Raw genomic sequence first — 14,659 nt, 5'->3', positions numbered from 1 at the left:
CTGCCTACCTAGTCTAACTCTGACGCTCCAAAATAAGGAAACACTTACTAGGCCTGCACTGGATGCTAAGAGCTAATGAGCACTAGGTATGGAGAGATACAGCGTGAGACACAGCATGAGCTCTGAAGTGCACACAAAGACGTGCCCCGTTATCTGCACTCACAGACGCAAGCCCATGAGAATCATGCTTGGAAAAATGAAATTGAACCCTGGAAGGCCCAGAGACTCTTGTCTGCTTCAGACATGGGAAGTCTCTGGGTTTATCTCCCAGTTACTGCGGCATGTTTGTGGTTTAGGTTATTATTGGTTGGGAGAGGGGCGTTACCATTCTGTTGGCCTTGGCGGTCTCTGTGGGGTCAACCAAGCGTACCACGAAACCCGCATTCCTTTCTGCATTCGCCGAAGCGTGTGCTGGCCAAGTGCAAGTCTGATCTGATGCTCGCACATGCTCTTGCAGGCCCTACGGTGGAGCAGCAGGGGGAGATGGCTCGGTCTGGAGGGAGAATGCTGGCCACCTTAGAGCCTGAACAGGTGAGGACATCCACTGACAGCGTGGTGGGGTTTTTCAGAGCAAAACATGCCGTACACTTCGGTATCACAGTCCCATCTGCCAGCCCCGTTTATTCCCACTGTTAGCAGAATTATCTGAATCAGTCGTATGCTCCCCTTGTCTGAAGACAGTCTATCACTATGTCTTGATCAGAGACAAGATCAGGGAAGCTGCTGGTCTGACACATGTACACACGGGAAAATTACCCGTTCTTTCCCACTGAATCGCCTGCAACATCTGACAAAGGGAAGCTTCAGAGCCCGCCCTGCGGTTCTCCTCCTGTCCATAGTGAATTAGGCTAAGCAGCAGCTCGGTTAAGCTGGAGCCGGTGAGGCCGGGTGAAACCTGGGGCTGACTTTCTCAGGGTGTGCCGCTCCGGCTGCAGTGTTAGAGGTTTCTTCTGTGGAGCACTTCAGTCTGAGAAGGGAGAAGAGAAAGGCTACAAGAGAGAAACAACTAAAGCCAAGGAGGGGTCTGGCTCCTCTCGGACCACTCTGCTGTGCTTCAGTGACATCACCTCCTCTGCCACATTTCCCAGTAGATGGCGAGGATCAGTTCCCTTGGGTATATGGGACTGGGATGTTCTCCTTTTAATCACACCAAATAATTGGTCAAAAGGAGAAGCCAAAGGGCCTGAGTGATGGCTCAGCAGTTAGGAGCACTGATTGCTCTTCCAGAGGACCTGAGTTAGACTCCCAGTACCCACATAATAGCTTACAGTTATCTGTAACTCCAGTTCCAGGGTGATCTAGTATCCTGCCCTTCTCTGGCTTCCACAGACACTGAACATTGTGGTACACAGACATATGTGCAGGCAGAACTCTCACATAAAGTAAAATAAGAACAAACCTCGAAAAAACTTTAAAGAAAAGCCGGTTATTAAAACTTACCAGGGATGTCGTGCGTTGGTGGTGCACGCTTTTAACCCCAACACTCAGGAGGCAGAGTTCAGGTGGATCTCTGTGAGTTGGCCTGGTCTACAGAGCAAGCTCCAGGACAGACAGGTCTATACAGAGAAACCCTGTCTCAGAAAGGAAGGAAGGAGGGAGGGAGGGAAGGAAGGAAGGAAGGAAGGAGGGAGGGAGGGAGGAAGGGAGGGAGGAAGGAAGGAAGGGAGGAAGGAAGGAAGAGAGGGGAGGGGGCTTACCCGGGAAATAAGCAATCTATTGATACAAACTCTGTAAAGTTGTGTGTCATTCCTAATTCTCTCATGGTCAGATTCTCTCTTCTCCTCGGTGCTGAACCATGGGTGCCTAATGGCTACAGTCAGAGTGGGAAAGGAGAAGGAAAAGAAGAAATGAGGGCAGGTCGGAAGCATGGACGGAGGTGGGCAACACCAGGAATGTGTGAAAGAAAGGGAGAGCCTGGCACTCAGAGGGTAGAGGAAGAAGCGTGCGTGTTCTTGTATATACTGTTGTTTTAATGCTTTGCTTTTGATTTTCTTGCAGAGAGCTGAAATTATCAATCATCTGGCTGACCTGCTGACGGACCAGCGGGAAGAGATCCTGTTAGCCAACAAAAAAGACTTGGAGGAAGCAGAGGGTAAGGATTTATCCTGTCTTTCTCCTCCTCTTCCTCTTCTTCCTCCCCCCCCCCTCATCTTTTTCTTTTGGTTTCCAAGACAGGGTCTCCTTGTGTAGCCTTGGCTATCCTGGAACTAGCTTTGTAGAACAGGCTGGCCTTGAACTCAGAGATCCACCTGCCTGTGCCTCCGAAGTGCTGGAACTAAAGCCAATCCTTTTTTAAGAAAGGAATTAAGTCCTATTAATAAATAAGTAAATAAATAAATAAATAATAAATAAATAATAAATAAATAAATAAATAAATAAGGCAAAAAAGTAAGCTTCAGTTCTGTCCTGGCCTCCACATGTGCATGTGTGTGCATATGCATGTGCACTAGCCCAGGCTAGTCCCAAATTCAGAGATTTGCCTGCCTCTGCCTCTGCCTCTGCCTTCCGAGTGCTGGGATTAAAGGTGTGAGCCACTGCTGCCTGACTACTGGTAATTCTCATATCTATCTAAAGGCAAGATTGTTAGATGAAATTACATTATTTATTGTGTATCATTTTTATTAAGGGTCGGTGGCTCGTGCGACCAGAGTTCCTTTCTAACTATTCATGGTACTTACCTCTGCTCCATTTCCAGTTATTTTCACCCAACCCTCTGAGGAGCTTATCTTGGTCTCAGGGGTCACATGAGCTCTGGCCTCCATGGCAATTTTAGAACTAGAAAAGGAAACCGAGAGCCTCACTGTTGCAGATGCTCAGCTAATTACAGCCGAGACCGTGGTATTAGCGGGCGCTGCGCTAAGGGCTTTCCCAGCAGGATCCCTTTTAAACCGCACAGCCTAATCGTGTCCAAGGGAGCTCCTGTCTATTAGTCTCACTCAGCAAAGCTGTCATTCACCCAAAGTCATGTGGCCAACGGTGGACCCAGGACTCCAGTTCTCATGAACTGTCCATACAGAAGAGCCACAGAAATGGCTCGTGCTGCTGCCTGTGGTGAACGATGAGACATCTCTTGGGCCATTAAACCAGTGTGCTTGCTATCTTTATGGCAGGCATCAAGCGCTGTCCAGACAGATCTGTGTGACACTCATGGAAGAGCAGGCGATATGGCTAAGGTCTTATCACAAATGACCAGCTACAGTCATTGAGACCCAGGCACCTTCTTTCTCTTCATTTTGTGTGCAGCTTAATAATAGCGACAACGACAGCAGAAAGTTAGATAAATTGTCATTGTTCTTGATGCCATCAAGTGCACACAATGCCTCAGTTATGTTTGATGAATAGACTTGATGTTTCTGGGTTGACCTTTTCTTTTTTTAACATGCCATATTCCAGATAGCCTGGCTTAGTACCTGTGGTAGATCATGTGTAACAACCGCATCACAGTCTCTTGTTTAAATTGTTAGAATCCCAGGCCTCCCTGTTTTGAAATGCTGAAATGTTTTTTCAAATGTCACATGTTGAAAGTGATAATTTGGGGACATGAGGTACAGTTGTCAAGCGGTCTCTCTCCAACCCGAGGAAGAGCCCGGTAAACCTGAGTGTCGGGGCGTCACCCACACTCTGAGTTCTGTGTCTATCCCTATTTCAGTAAAGTTGGGGGCCAAGGCCTGCCCACATCGGCCACTTTCTCATGTCCCACTGCTGTTCTAGGAAGACTTGCAGGCCCCCTGCTGAAGCGTCTCAGCCTCTCCACGTCTAAACTGAACAGCCTGGCCATCGGGCTGCGGCAGATCGCAGCCTCCTCTCAGGAGAGCGTAGGCCGTGTCCTGCGCCGGACTCGGATTGCCAAAAACCTGGAGTTAGAACAAGTGACTGTCCCAATAGGTGTTTTACTGGTGATCTTTGAGTCTCGTCCTGACTGTCTACCCCAGGTATGTGGGACCATGACCCTGCCTGGGAATGGGTTGGGGGAAGCATTTATTACCAGGAGTATAGATAAGGCACCAAAGATGTATGTATGTATGTATGTATGTATGTATGTATGTATGTACATACGTACGTATGGATGTATGGGTGTACGGGTAGATGGATGTATAGCTGTATGGATGTATGGGTGTACGTACGTACGTATGTATGTATGTAATACGGATGTATGTATATACGGATGTATGTATGTATGTATGTATGAGCGAGCATGTGCATATATAAGAGAGAGATCTTAACTTCAGCACAAACACATTCCGTGACGTTGCCAGTTTATTATTAAGCTGAGTTATGCTCTTCCAGCCCTCCCAGGGCAGAGACACAACCGGGCATTATAAAGTTAATATTTCCTGTCACACCCGAGCCCAGATCAGCCCCCTGCAGGGAGGGGGAGAAGAAACTCCCAGCTCTCCTGGCTCATGGAGCTCTTTGTTCTGAGACTGCAGCCATTCACCTCACACCTGACTAACCACACAAAGGGACTCCATTATCAGCACCACCGAGTACTTCCTGTAGGAACACCACGTAGAGAAAGCCCTCTGTGTACTTAAGGGGACATAGAATGCAGCCCTCTTCAAAGAGTGTGGCTAGCACATGTCAAAGCAGCCACGCCTTGTCACATGAGGTGACAGTAGAGAGCTGGCCTCGCTTCTGCCCTAAACTCCCTGAGAAATCAATAGTCGATAATCTCCCACCAAGCCGTGAGTGGGATAAGATCTACTCTATTTGTACAGGCTCCGAGGCCTCACAGGGAAATTCTCTTTTAAAATGGAAAGCTAGCTAGCCCCGCTATGTGTAAGGCATCATGGACTGTGAAGCCTGCAGAGCCCTGTGGCAGGCACTCCCTGACTCGACCTCCCACCAGCTTGTTCCTCACAGGACTCCCTTCCCATGGTTCCCTGTCCCCAGCCAGGCTCACTCCCACTCTGGCCACAAGCTGGCCTTGTAAAAGAGCCCGGCGGTGGCTGCAAAACTCATTTGTGCTAACAGAAATGGGTCCCAATTCCGTGTGGCTCTGTTCATGAAGTGTCCTAGCCACCTGGTTCCTCACGAGGAATAGGCTTTCCCCTGTGACTGAGGCTCCTCACCTGAAGTGTAGCCCTGGAAGACTACACGCAAATCGTAAAAATTGTGTGCAGAACATGAAGTGTCTGCATCCGGCTAGAGAAAGTTCTCATTACCATCATAAGGGGCTCGAGAGCAACTCAAGCCAATAAAAAGCATTAAGAAGGACATTAAAATGGCCAGGTGAAGGACATTAAAATGGCCAGGCTTTTAGTAGCTTTCCCCCTACAACTAGGGTGATTTTCATTTAACTGGAAAGTGTTCAGAAAATCAAGTTCTGGCTTAGGATGACTGAGCCCGTTTCTCTGCTGGGATAGCTCACCGTCCTCCCACCCCGAGCAGTGTGTGCTCCCTCAGCAGGCCACTGTCACTGTCCAGGGCTGGCCCGAGCTTGTGGTCTCCAGATTCTTAGGATCTGGCATGTAAAGCCCTGGGGTCAGCTTTAGGACCACAGTCAACTGCAGCCATAGCCGCCCTCCTCAAACCGCTGAGATACGTTACTGTAGAGGCATCCTGCCCCCCACAGTGGCCAGAGTGGGGAGGGAGTACCGTGGCACCCTGACCATGAATTTAGCCAGCATTGCTGCTGGCTTCTATGGAAACCATATAGTTCGGCCCCCAGAGTCAAGCATCTCGGAGTGTTTTCGGGCCGTGCATTTGTAAGCTGTGCAACCTGGAGAGTCACCACCCTTTCTGGGCTTTGTTATAAAATGGGATACAGTGAGTTTTTCATTGACTTGGATGCTGGTGAAGGTGAGATGGACACACAGCAATGCAAACATCGTCGTCAAGCCGACCGCCTTGTCTTCCCTCTGGTCCGCAGGTGGCAGCCTTGGCCATTGCGAGTGGCAACGGCTTGTTGCTCAAAGGCGGGAAGGAGGCTATGCACAGCAACCGCATTCTTCACCTCCTGACCCAGGAGGCCCTCTCCATCCATGGAGTCAAGGAGGCCATACAGCTGGTAGGTGGCTGGGAACGGGCCTGGTCCCATCCAGGGAGGGCCAGGTGAGGTCTGTGGAAATTTGTAGCAAATATTAGGTTGGTGAAGCCATGAAGCTTTTACAAGCAACTTGATTAGAGAGGCAGCAAGTTCTGTGAATCGAACTCAGGTCTTCAGGCTTGTGTGGCAAGCACCTTTACTTACTGAGCCATAACACTGGCCCCCAGATCCTCATTGATTAGGTTACAGGAGTGGCAGACCCACTATAGGGTTCAGTTATTTAGGGTAATCTGACTCGGGGGGTAAGGAAGTCTTTGGTAGAGTTTTTGATTTGACCTAAGCCACTTCAGGAAAGTTTGTCATCAGCCCCCGTGTGGTACAGGAGAATGAGAGCATGCTACTGCCCCTGTTACTGTGGTCACTGACCTGACCTGAGCCACCAGATGAGCTCTGTGCCAGCAAGTGCAGGTCACGTGAGGAGCTTTCGTTCTCTTCGTTAATTCAGTATAACCCTGCGAGGAAATGCTGTTCCTTCTCAGGCCCTTGCTCTGGACTGGGTGAAAGCAGACTCTGGGACACAAAAACCTCACCAGTCTATGGTAGGGTTTGGATTTGATTCCTGCCAGTTCTAGACCTTTCCTTTCCTGTGGAAGAAACTGCCTTATTACCTGCTCAGGGAGAGCCTGGTGGGAGGATCCCAGGCTTAGGAATTCAGCCCAGCTCTAGAACAGCCTGCCTGGATGGGTCCCCTCCCTCTCTCCCTCCTGTGCTCCCTCCCTCCCTCCCTCCCTCCCTCCCTCCCTCCCTCCCTCCCTCCCTGGCAGTGTATACTGTATTTACAGTGGCACATGCAGTTTGCAGGCAGACAGCTCTGTAACTGTGTCTATGCATGGCCGCTAACCACATATCCCCAGCATGCCACAAGGCCCTTCCTGCCCTTCCCTCCCTCTTTGACTTGCACCACATTCGGTTACTTTTGTCTGTTCCTGAACTCAGACAGAGTCACCCAGAGCCATCCAGGATGTACTTTCACAGTCTTTGACTTTTGTTTATTTTATCTCGGTGCTATTACATCTGTGTTTTTGCATCCCGCAGTTCTTTTCTCCTTTTTCATTACCGAGTAGTAGTTCATTTATACCCACGCACCGCTGCGACGGGAATTTAGGCTGGTCCTGGGTGTTGGCTTCATGAATAAAGCAGCTGTGTACCTTTATAGAGCTGTTGTGACGTAACAGTGACGTAACAGTTGGAAGACACTGATTAAAAAGAAAATGTCTGCTATTTCCATGACCCACCACAGGCCCTTGTGATTGGTCTAGTCTGCATCTCAGGATGGAGATTGGCAGCGGACATCTTGGGGAAATGGTACCCCCTCCTAACAAGACTCAGCTTGCCCTCCAGCGGCCTCGTTAGTGATCCTGTAGCGTGGCATCATCTGGGCCTGCCCATCCTCCACCCACACAGCACTCAGCTCCTCCGCCCCGTGTGGTTAACCGTCCCACTGCCCTCCCTCCTGTGACTGAGCTCTCCAGGGCCCGACCACGTCTCTGTCAGAAATGCAGAGCATGGCACCAAGCGAGACCTTCAGCCCTGTCTCTGCGGTTTGACCAGAAGATGCCATCTTCCTCTCGGTTCTCTCCCTCTTCAGGTAAACACCAGAGAAGAAGTGGAGGATCTCTGCCGCCTGGACAAAATAATTGACCTGATCATCCCTCGAGGCTCCTCCCAGCTGGTCAGAGACATCCAGAAAGCTGCCAAGGGGATCCCAGTGATGGGCCACAGCGAAGGGATCTGCCACATGTACGTGGATTCTGAAGCCAGTGTGGACAAGGTCACCCGACTTGGTGAGCTGACCCGGGGCTCCTGGGGAGTCGTGGGGGATTCCTGGAGAGTCCTCTGTGCCTGTGGAGCGTGTACACGGGACCCACTCTTCCTCCTTCTTCTCCTCAGTCAGAGACTCCAAATGTGAGTACCCAGCTGCCTGTAACGCCCTGGAGACTTTGCTCATCCACCGAGATCTGCTGAGAACACCCTTATTTGACCAGATCATTGACATGCTCAGAGTGGAACAGGTATGGTAGACCCACGGGAAAGATCAGACCAGGAGCAGCTTCCACGCAATGTAGGGCGCGCACACACACACACACACACACACACACACACACACACACACACACACACCCCACTGCGAGGGTTCAAAGGTAGCAGACCACATAGCACCACACAGAATGGGATCTTTACAGCACTGTTTTATTTGGGTAATAAAGTTTTATCTCCATCTAGGCATTCCCATTTACGTAACTTAAAAAAAAAATAACTGTGCAGAGTGCTTGTTTTTGTTTTGAGGAGTTTTGGGTGGATTGGGGCACAGTGTTTTTACGACTGTATTTTATGTATATGAGTGTTATGCATGCATGTCTGTGGACCACATGTGCCTCTGGAACTGGAGTTATAGTTAGGAGCTGCTATGTGGGTGCTGGCAATTGAACTGGGGTCCTCTGGAAGAGCAGCCAGTGCTTTTAACTGCACAGCCATTCCTCTAGCCTCAGAAGTGTTTTTCAAGAGTAAAATTTATATGCATCCACGCCTTTCCTCCAGACTGTCTTCTGTTGCCAATGTAAATGCACTTACTGAGTGACATTCAGGACAAGCAGTTTGAATAGCTTTCTTTTGGGTTTTGTTCATAACCTGCTATTGAGGTTGTACACAAACACTCAGTAAGTTTGAAGTACAGGCAGGTTTACGCTGTGCTAAATTCACAGTTGCAAATTGCTAGACGGTAATAGACAATCTATTAAAGGTCGTACATGGCTGCATTTCCAGCTTTGATAGCAGGTGTGAGCCTGCTGGCTTCATTTTCTGTGACCCTGATGTGGCATCCTTTTGCCAGAAGGGAAAGGTGCTTATCAGTAGGTTTCTGTGGCATTACAGCCAAGCCAAACGCCCAAGAAAAGCAACTTAAAAGACTGTACTCGAAAGAAACATGACTACAGGGAGGACCATACAGATCCTCAGAAGGAAAGAAAAGTCCTAGAATCTGTGTGTCCAAGCACAGAAACGCGTTATCAGTCTGGTCTGAAATGCAGAGTAGAGGCTGCCAGTGGAAATGTGACCCCATAGTGGAGCCCAGCGTCTCCTCAAGACTGCAGCTCGGGAACCCGAGAACCAACAAAGGCCATAGCCTGGTGCTGTCCCTAACTCCTTACCTCAGTTTACCATTTGGGAGGGTTCATTCCATCATGGTGGGAGAGCAGCTCACCTCATAGTAGCTGGAAAGCAGAGAAAGGGGAAATAGTGTTTTCCAGAACATCTCTCCAGTGGTCTCCTTCCTAAAGAAGGCTCATCTTCTACCTTTCACCCCCTCCCCATAAGACATCCTACCAAGGGATTGGTCCATTCATTAAGCCAGAGCCCTCAGGTTCTAAGCATCTCTTGGGAAACACCTTTATTTGACCTGATCATTGATACATACAGAGGTGTGCTTCATTAATCCCCAGTCAGGTTAACAGAGCTACCCAGCACCTGAAGTCATTGTTTTGAAGGTGAAAGTGCACCCCACAGAGTAAAAGGGGGTCATAACACAAATGTCCATGTTCAGGTCGGTAAACTAGTGGCCCGTTTGACTGTTGGCTACCTGTAGATGCCAAGAATCACAGTCACCTACCACTGCACAGGAGGAAAGGTGTCCTCGGCTGGAACTGAGCCCCCTCATCCTAATGTGGGTAAACCCTGGGCATCCTCAGTGTCAAAATGAGGATTGCCTTGACAGGCTTCAAACCAAGATGAGGCAGTGTACACACTGCAGGCAGCACCCTCGTGCGTAAATCCTCACTAAAATCCTCAGGGTGGTCTGATCACAGATTGGGTTTCCCAATTCTGGAGAAAGTGGAGTGCCTAACAAAATCACATCGGGGCCTCAAGCCACCAGGCAAGACAGAGCTTGTCATAGCTGGAACCAAGACCCGAAGGTCCGGGCAGTCTCAGAGAACAAGGCCTGTGTGGTATTGGACTGTGATCAAGTCCCTCAGGGGCCAGCCCAGGATCCTTACATTGCTCTGACTGGGAACAGGGTCAGTTTTGAGGGCATGGAGCTGGTGTGGCAGGCCAAAATCGTTCAGGTCACTAGTTGGAAGTACTTAGCCCTGAGCACCAAGCCAGGGCCTCCCTGGGGTGTAGTGAGTAAAGAGACATCTATAGTGCCTTCTCATGAAATCAGCACAGGTCCCACTTCATAGAGAACGAGAGTTTATGGCCAATGTTCCTTTAATAAAAAGCCAGAAGTCCCATACATTCAGCATTTGAAGGCTCTTCCTTTCAGTCCTGCCCCAGCTTGCTCAAGGGCCTGTTGCTGGAAAAGTGGCCAGCAAGCCCTGACCTGTATCCCTAAGCAGAGCATCCTGGTGTGGGGAGGGCTAAACCATCCTCCAAGCCCACAACCCTGGCCTTCGCCAGGGCCTCGCTGCGTGACCCAGCTCCGGTTCACACAGGCTGGTCCTTCAGGCCCAGCTGCTGGGTCCTGCCGCCACTGTCTCATCTCTCCTGTTTTTTATCGGATTTCCCCTCTGACAGGTAAAAATTCACGCAGGCCCCAAGTTTGCCTCCTACCTGACCTTCAGCCCCTCAGAAGTGAAGTCACTCCGGACAGAGTACGGGGACCTGGAAGTGTGCATCGAAGTGGTGGACAGCGTCCAGGAAGCCATTGATCACATCCATAAGTACGGCAGCTCCCACACAGATGTCATCGTCACCGAGAACGGTCAGTTGGCAGTGCTTCAGGCACGTGGTGCCCGGTTTCTTTGCTCCGACCCACAGTCGGTGCTCTCAGACCTCTGGTCCTGCAGGAAAGCCCACTCCAGACTGACCAGTGACAGTCCTGGCGTTGGAGACAGCTGGTGGCTTTGCTGAGTGCTCTCTGATCTATCTGTGGGTCCATCCCAGTGGCCCCCGATGGCAGGGCAGAGATGATTGGCTTCCCCTCTTTCTCAGGCATATCTTTACCTGTGAGGCTGCCCCACCATGTAGTTCAAAGGCACACATTGTGGCTAAACAACTGTAATCTCAGAACTCAGGAAGCTAAGGCAGGAGGATTGCCACAAGTTGAAAGCCTGCCTGAATTACATAGCAAGATTTTGGGTCCAAAACAAAAAATAATAAAATAAAATAAAATAAAAATAAATAATTTACAGCTGAAGTAAACCCTCACCTGGAGGTTAAGAGCAGAACAGACTCTGCACACTGCTTCATTTAACACCCAGATAGCACTGAGGCCCGCAGGGGAAGGAAGCCATATGGCCCCTGGGGATTCACAGCCAATTTACTGAAGCTATTACCATAGCACCAAGCAGCATCAATCAGTAACTGACCGCTTACCATGAGGCCTTGGGGCGAGGATTCCCAGCAGCCAACTGGCTTCCTCCTTCACACTCCGAGCAGGTGACATCCTTCCCTTCTCCCTCAGGCCCAGAGCTCAGGGCCACAGAGCTAATCGGTGTGGACTTGGAGGTCAGACCTAGACAGGCTGTCCCAGCATGAAGACATAACTGCCAACAGATCTGATTCCAACCGATTGTCTCTTACCAGCCGGGCCATGGAATCCGGTTTGCTGCCTTCCCCTTCAGAGCTCCCCTCAACCTTTAACGTGTGAGGAAAATACGTGCAGCCAGATCTGTCACCAGTGAGTGACCAAAAGTGGGTGTGTTCCCCGTGTGTCGCCCTCAGTTGGTTTCTCTTTCCCCTGTAGAGAAAACAGCCGAGTTCTTCCTCCAGCATGTGGACAGTGCCTGCGTGTTCTGGAACGCCAGTACCCGCTTCTCTGATGGCTACCGATTTGGACTGGGTAAGAAAGACAGGGAAAAGGAGTCCCCTCTGTCTCTCTCACTGTAGTGGCTCTAGGGACTGTGGTGAAGCAATGACACCTCCCTCCAGTCACATGATAGATACGGGACAGCCCCGTGTCACCTGTGTTGGCAGACCTCCTGCCTGTGAAGATGGCGGCTGCTCCTGATCCCTTCTCCGTAGATGGGGAAACCAAGAAACAAGACTTGTCCAGAGTCACACAGCCAGTGTCAGATCTAGCTTACACAAGCCTGGGTGTCCCCATTACAAGCAGGCCAGCACAGCTTATCTGGGTTCACAAGCTGCTATGGTTCCCAGAGAGCAAGCCATCGCAGACTTACTGCTTTGAGTGACACCGACAGGTTGCCTCAGAGATAAGAACTAGAATGTAGGAGGGAAGGTGTTGACATTGGTGGTTACACAGAGCCTAAGCACCAACATCAGGAACCAGGAAGGAAGGGTGTGTGTGTGTGTGTGTGTGTGTGTGTGTGTGTGTGTGTGTGTGTGTGTCATTTGGAAGCATGTGCTTAGAATGCACAGGCTCTGGGTTCACCACTAGCACAAGCACAAACAAATGTGACACTTGGTCCTTTCATTACTTACAAACCTTCCAGCTCCCTATAGAATTGTCTGAACTGTCTGCTTTTCCAGGGGACCGTTACACAGGCATCCAGTAAGATATTGTGGCACAGTTTGTGAATATATTTGAAGAGCGTATATATGTGGTTTTTGTTTGTATTGTACTGTATTGTATTTAGGGAGTTGAACCTTATACTAGATGTTGTTAAAAGCTTCAAGACATGCCCAGATGTTAAAATGGGGTACACAATTGAGATGTTTAAGCTGATGAAGATGGGTCTTCTAAAACCGTCAGAACACACTTGGATGGAGGACAGGAAGAGAGGTGACATACTGTACTGGACAGCATTGCAGTCTGGGAAGGGGCATTATGATCCGTAGTGACAGAGAACACCTCCACGTGGATGAGGGACTGGTCTGGGGACGATGGGTCAGAATTAGCAGAGAAGACATCCATTGCAGGCTCATGGGTGAACACGGAGCAGAGAGTGGGAAAGGCCACAGCTTCCTCCATGACTGTTTTGTTTTGTTTTGTTTTGTTTTGTTTTGTTTTGTTTTGTTTTGTTTTGTTTTGTTTTGTTTTGAATAGGAGCTGAAGTAGGAATCAGTACATCACGAATCCATGCCCGGGGACCAGTAGGACTCGAGGGATTGCTAACTACTAAGTGGTTGCTTCGAGGGCAAGACCACGTGGTCTCAGACTTCTCAGAGCACGGAAGGCTAAAGTATCTTCACGAGAACCTCCCTGTTCCCCAGAGGCATTTCAGCTGAGAGGAGCCAGTCAGTCAGGACTGTTCCGTGCAGTCTGGCACATGTAGGCCACTCGAGGATCTCCAGAGAGAACCTGATCTCATCCCCCACTTCTTGGAAGGGTCCGCCTTCTGGACAGTTCACCTATGCTTCTGGCTCAACTCAGCCTGTCCAACCTTAGCTAATGTTCACACTCCATTCCGGCCTCCTTGTGTGTGTCTGTCTCTGTTACTGGGGCTGAATCTGGGGCCTGGCACATGCTAGGCAAATGATCCACCGTCACACGTCTCCCTGGCTCTGCAGTCCAGTCTCAGGAAGAGAATCATTGTCAGAGGCGGAGGCTTGGCTTTTCCCAGTCTGTTCACACCACAGGTAGAGACTAAGGGACGCATCTAACATCAGAGACAATGGGAAGTCCTGTCTGCCGTGACACCTCAGTGAGGGAGTCTCTGGGCGTTTGACTGGGCCAGCCTTGCTGGTCCTCAGCCTCTCGACATGGAATTCCATCTCTTTTATGTCTGCTCATCCTCAGAAGGGGAGACTGGGAATTCTTAAGGAAGGGTAACTCCTTAAAACCTTTAACATTTTCATTGGAAATGGAGACTAAAACAGACCGACCTACATCCACGGGGAGATGACCTTTGTGGCTGTGAAGTTATGGGTGTACATCTTCTACATCTACAGTCTGTCCCTGGCCTGGGGACACAGGGTACCTTCAAGGTAATTGGAATCTGAGCATCACGCTGGAGGGATGAATTTCAGGATGTCCCTACAAGTGGGAGGAAGATGGGCAATTATTGCTTGACCTTTTTACGTGAATTATTTTGTCATCCTATTCTTGACCTCCTGGACAAAGACTAGAGATTATTTTAATACTTTAGATTCTTTCCCCATTTTTTGAGAAATAAAGTTCTTACAAAAGTCCACATGCACAAAGTTTTCTCCCTTATTTGTCCTTACCGTTGTCTCCCCTCTCCCTCTCTGGTGACCCTTCTTGCCCTGCTCTCAGCATGCTGTTCCTGGAAGTTGGCTTGAGCAGGGAGCGGAGGGGGAAGGAGGGAGCACTTCAGTGGAAGTCCCTCTGGCCTTGAGAGGAAAAGAAAGCAGGACAGTGGGCACCAAGAATTTTGGCTGGTTATATGATGATCTGATGCCTGGGGCTGTGCATGACATGAACACGTTGGTGTTTGTCACATCCCCGAAGCTCCACTCCACCATGTCACCAGCCCACATCTTCGGTTCACTGTGGCTTTAACTAAATTCACTCTTCTGTCAAGTGTCTCTAAACACTTCTAATCCCCTCAATCCCTTTCCTTTAGCCCCTATTCTTAGAGTCTTTGGAACTCTGCAGTCTGCATTTCAAAGACTTTATTTTTTGGAGGCCTCCAAAAGAAGCAGAGTGTTCACCGACATGCTGCTTCTGACCCTTAGAGTGATTTTACAGGCGTAAGAATTACAGTGTCGTGTGGATCATGTTCCCAGGCTGGCGCTGGCTCTATCTCTCAT

At 49.7% G+C, this 14,659-nt stretch overlaps 1 protein-coding gene and 1 long non-coding RNA gene across 3 annotated transcripts in view; one reads left to right on the top strand and one right to left on the bottom strand.

Annotated features, from left to right (window-relative positions):
* Aldh18a1 (aldehyde dehydrogenase 18 family, member A1) overlaps positions 1 to 14,085 on the top strand; it is a 32,302-nt gene extending 18,217 nt beyond the window's left edge. For both annotated transcript variants that reach the window (NM_001395675.1, NM_001108524.2), the window contains exons 10-18: positions 458 to 531; positions 1,999 to 2,092; positions 3,712 to 3,932; positions 5,873 to 6,010; positions 7,638 to 7,833; positions 7,940 to 8,061; positions 10,559 to 10,745; positions 11,730 to 11,825; positions 12,993 to 14,085. In NM_001395675.1, the coding sequence (NP_001382604.1) occupies positions 458 to 531; positions 1,999 to 2,092; positions 3,712 to 3,932; positions 5,873 to 6,010; positions 7,638 to 7,833; positions 7,940 to 8,061; positions 10,559 to 10,745; positions 11,730 to 11,825; positions 12,993 to 13,174 (1,310 nt within the window). In that variant the 3' untranslated portion in view covers positions 13,175 to 14,085. The remainder of the gene's footprint in view (positions 1 to 457; positions 532 to 1,998; positions 2,093 to 3,711; positions 3,933 to 5,872; positions 6,011 to 7,637; positions 7,834 to 7,939; positions 8,062 to 10,558; positions 10,746 to 11,729; positions 11,826 to 12,992) is intronic.
* On the bottom strand, positions 11,687 to 12,081 carry LOC134484024 (uncharacterized). Its single transcript, XR_010061344.1, has 2 exons — positions 11,948 to 12,081; positions 11,687 to 11,723 (listed from the first exon to the last, which is right to left on the bottom strand). It is a non-coding gene; the product is annotated as an uncharacterized LOC134484024 (long non-coding RNA).
* Positions 14,086 to 14,659: the final 574 nt, after the last annotated feature.

Source organism: Rattus norvegicus, chromosome 1 (assembly GCF_036323735.1).
Source record: "Rattus norvegicus strain BN/NHsdMcwi chromosome 1, GRCr8, whole genome shotgun sequence".
Lineage (NCBI taxonomy): Eukaryota > Metazoa > Chordata > Mammalia > Rodentia > Muridae > Rattus > Rattus norvegicus.
The sequence above is the reverse complement of the archived record's forward strand: the minus strand, read 5'-3'. Positions and strand labels throughout refer to the sequence as shown.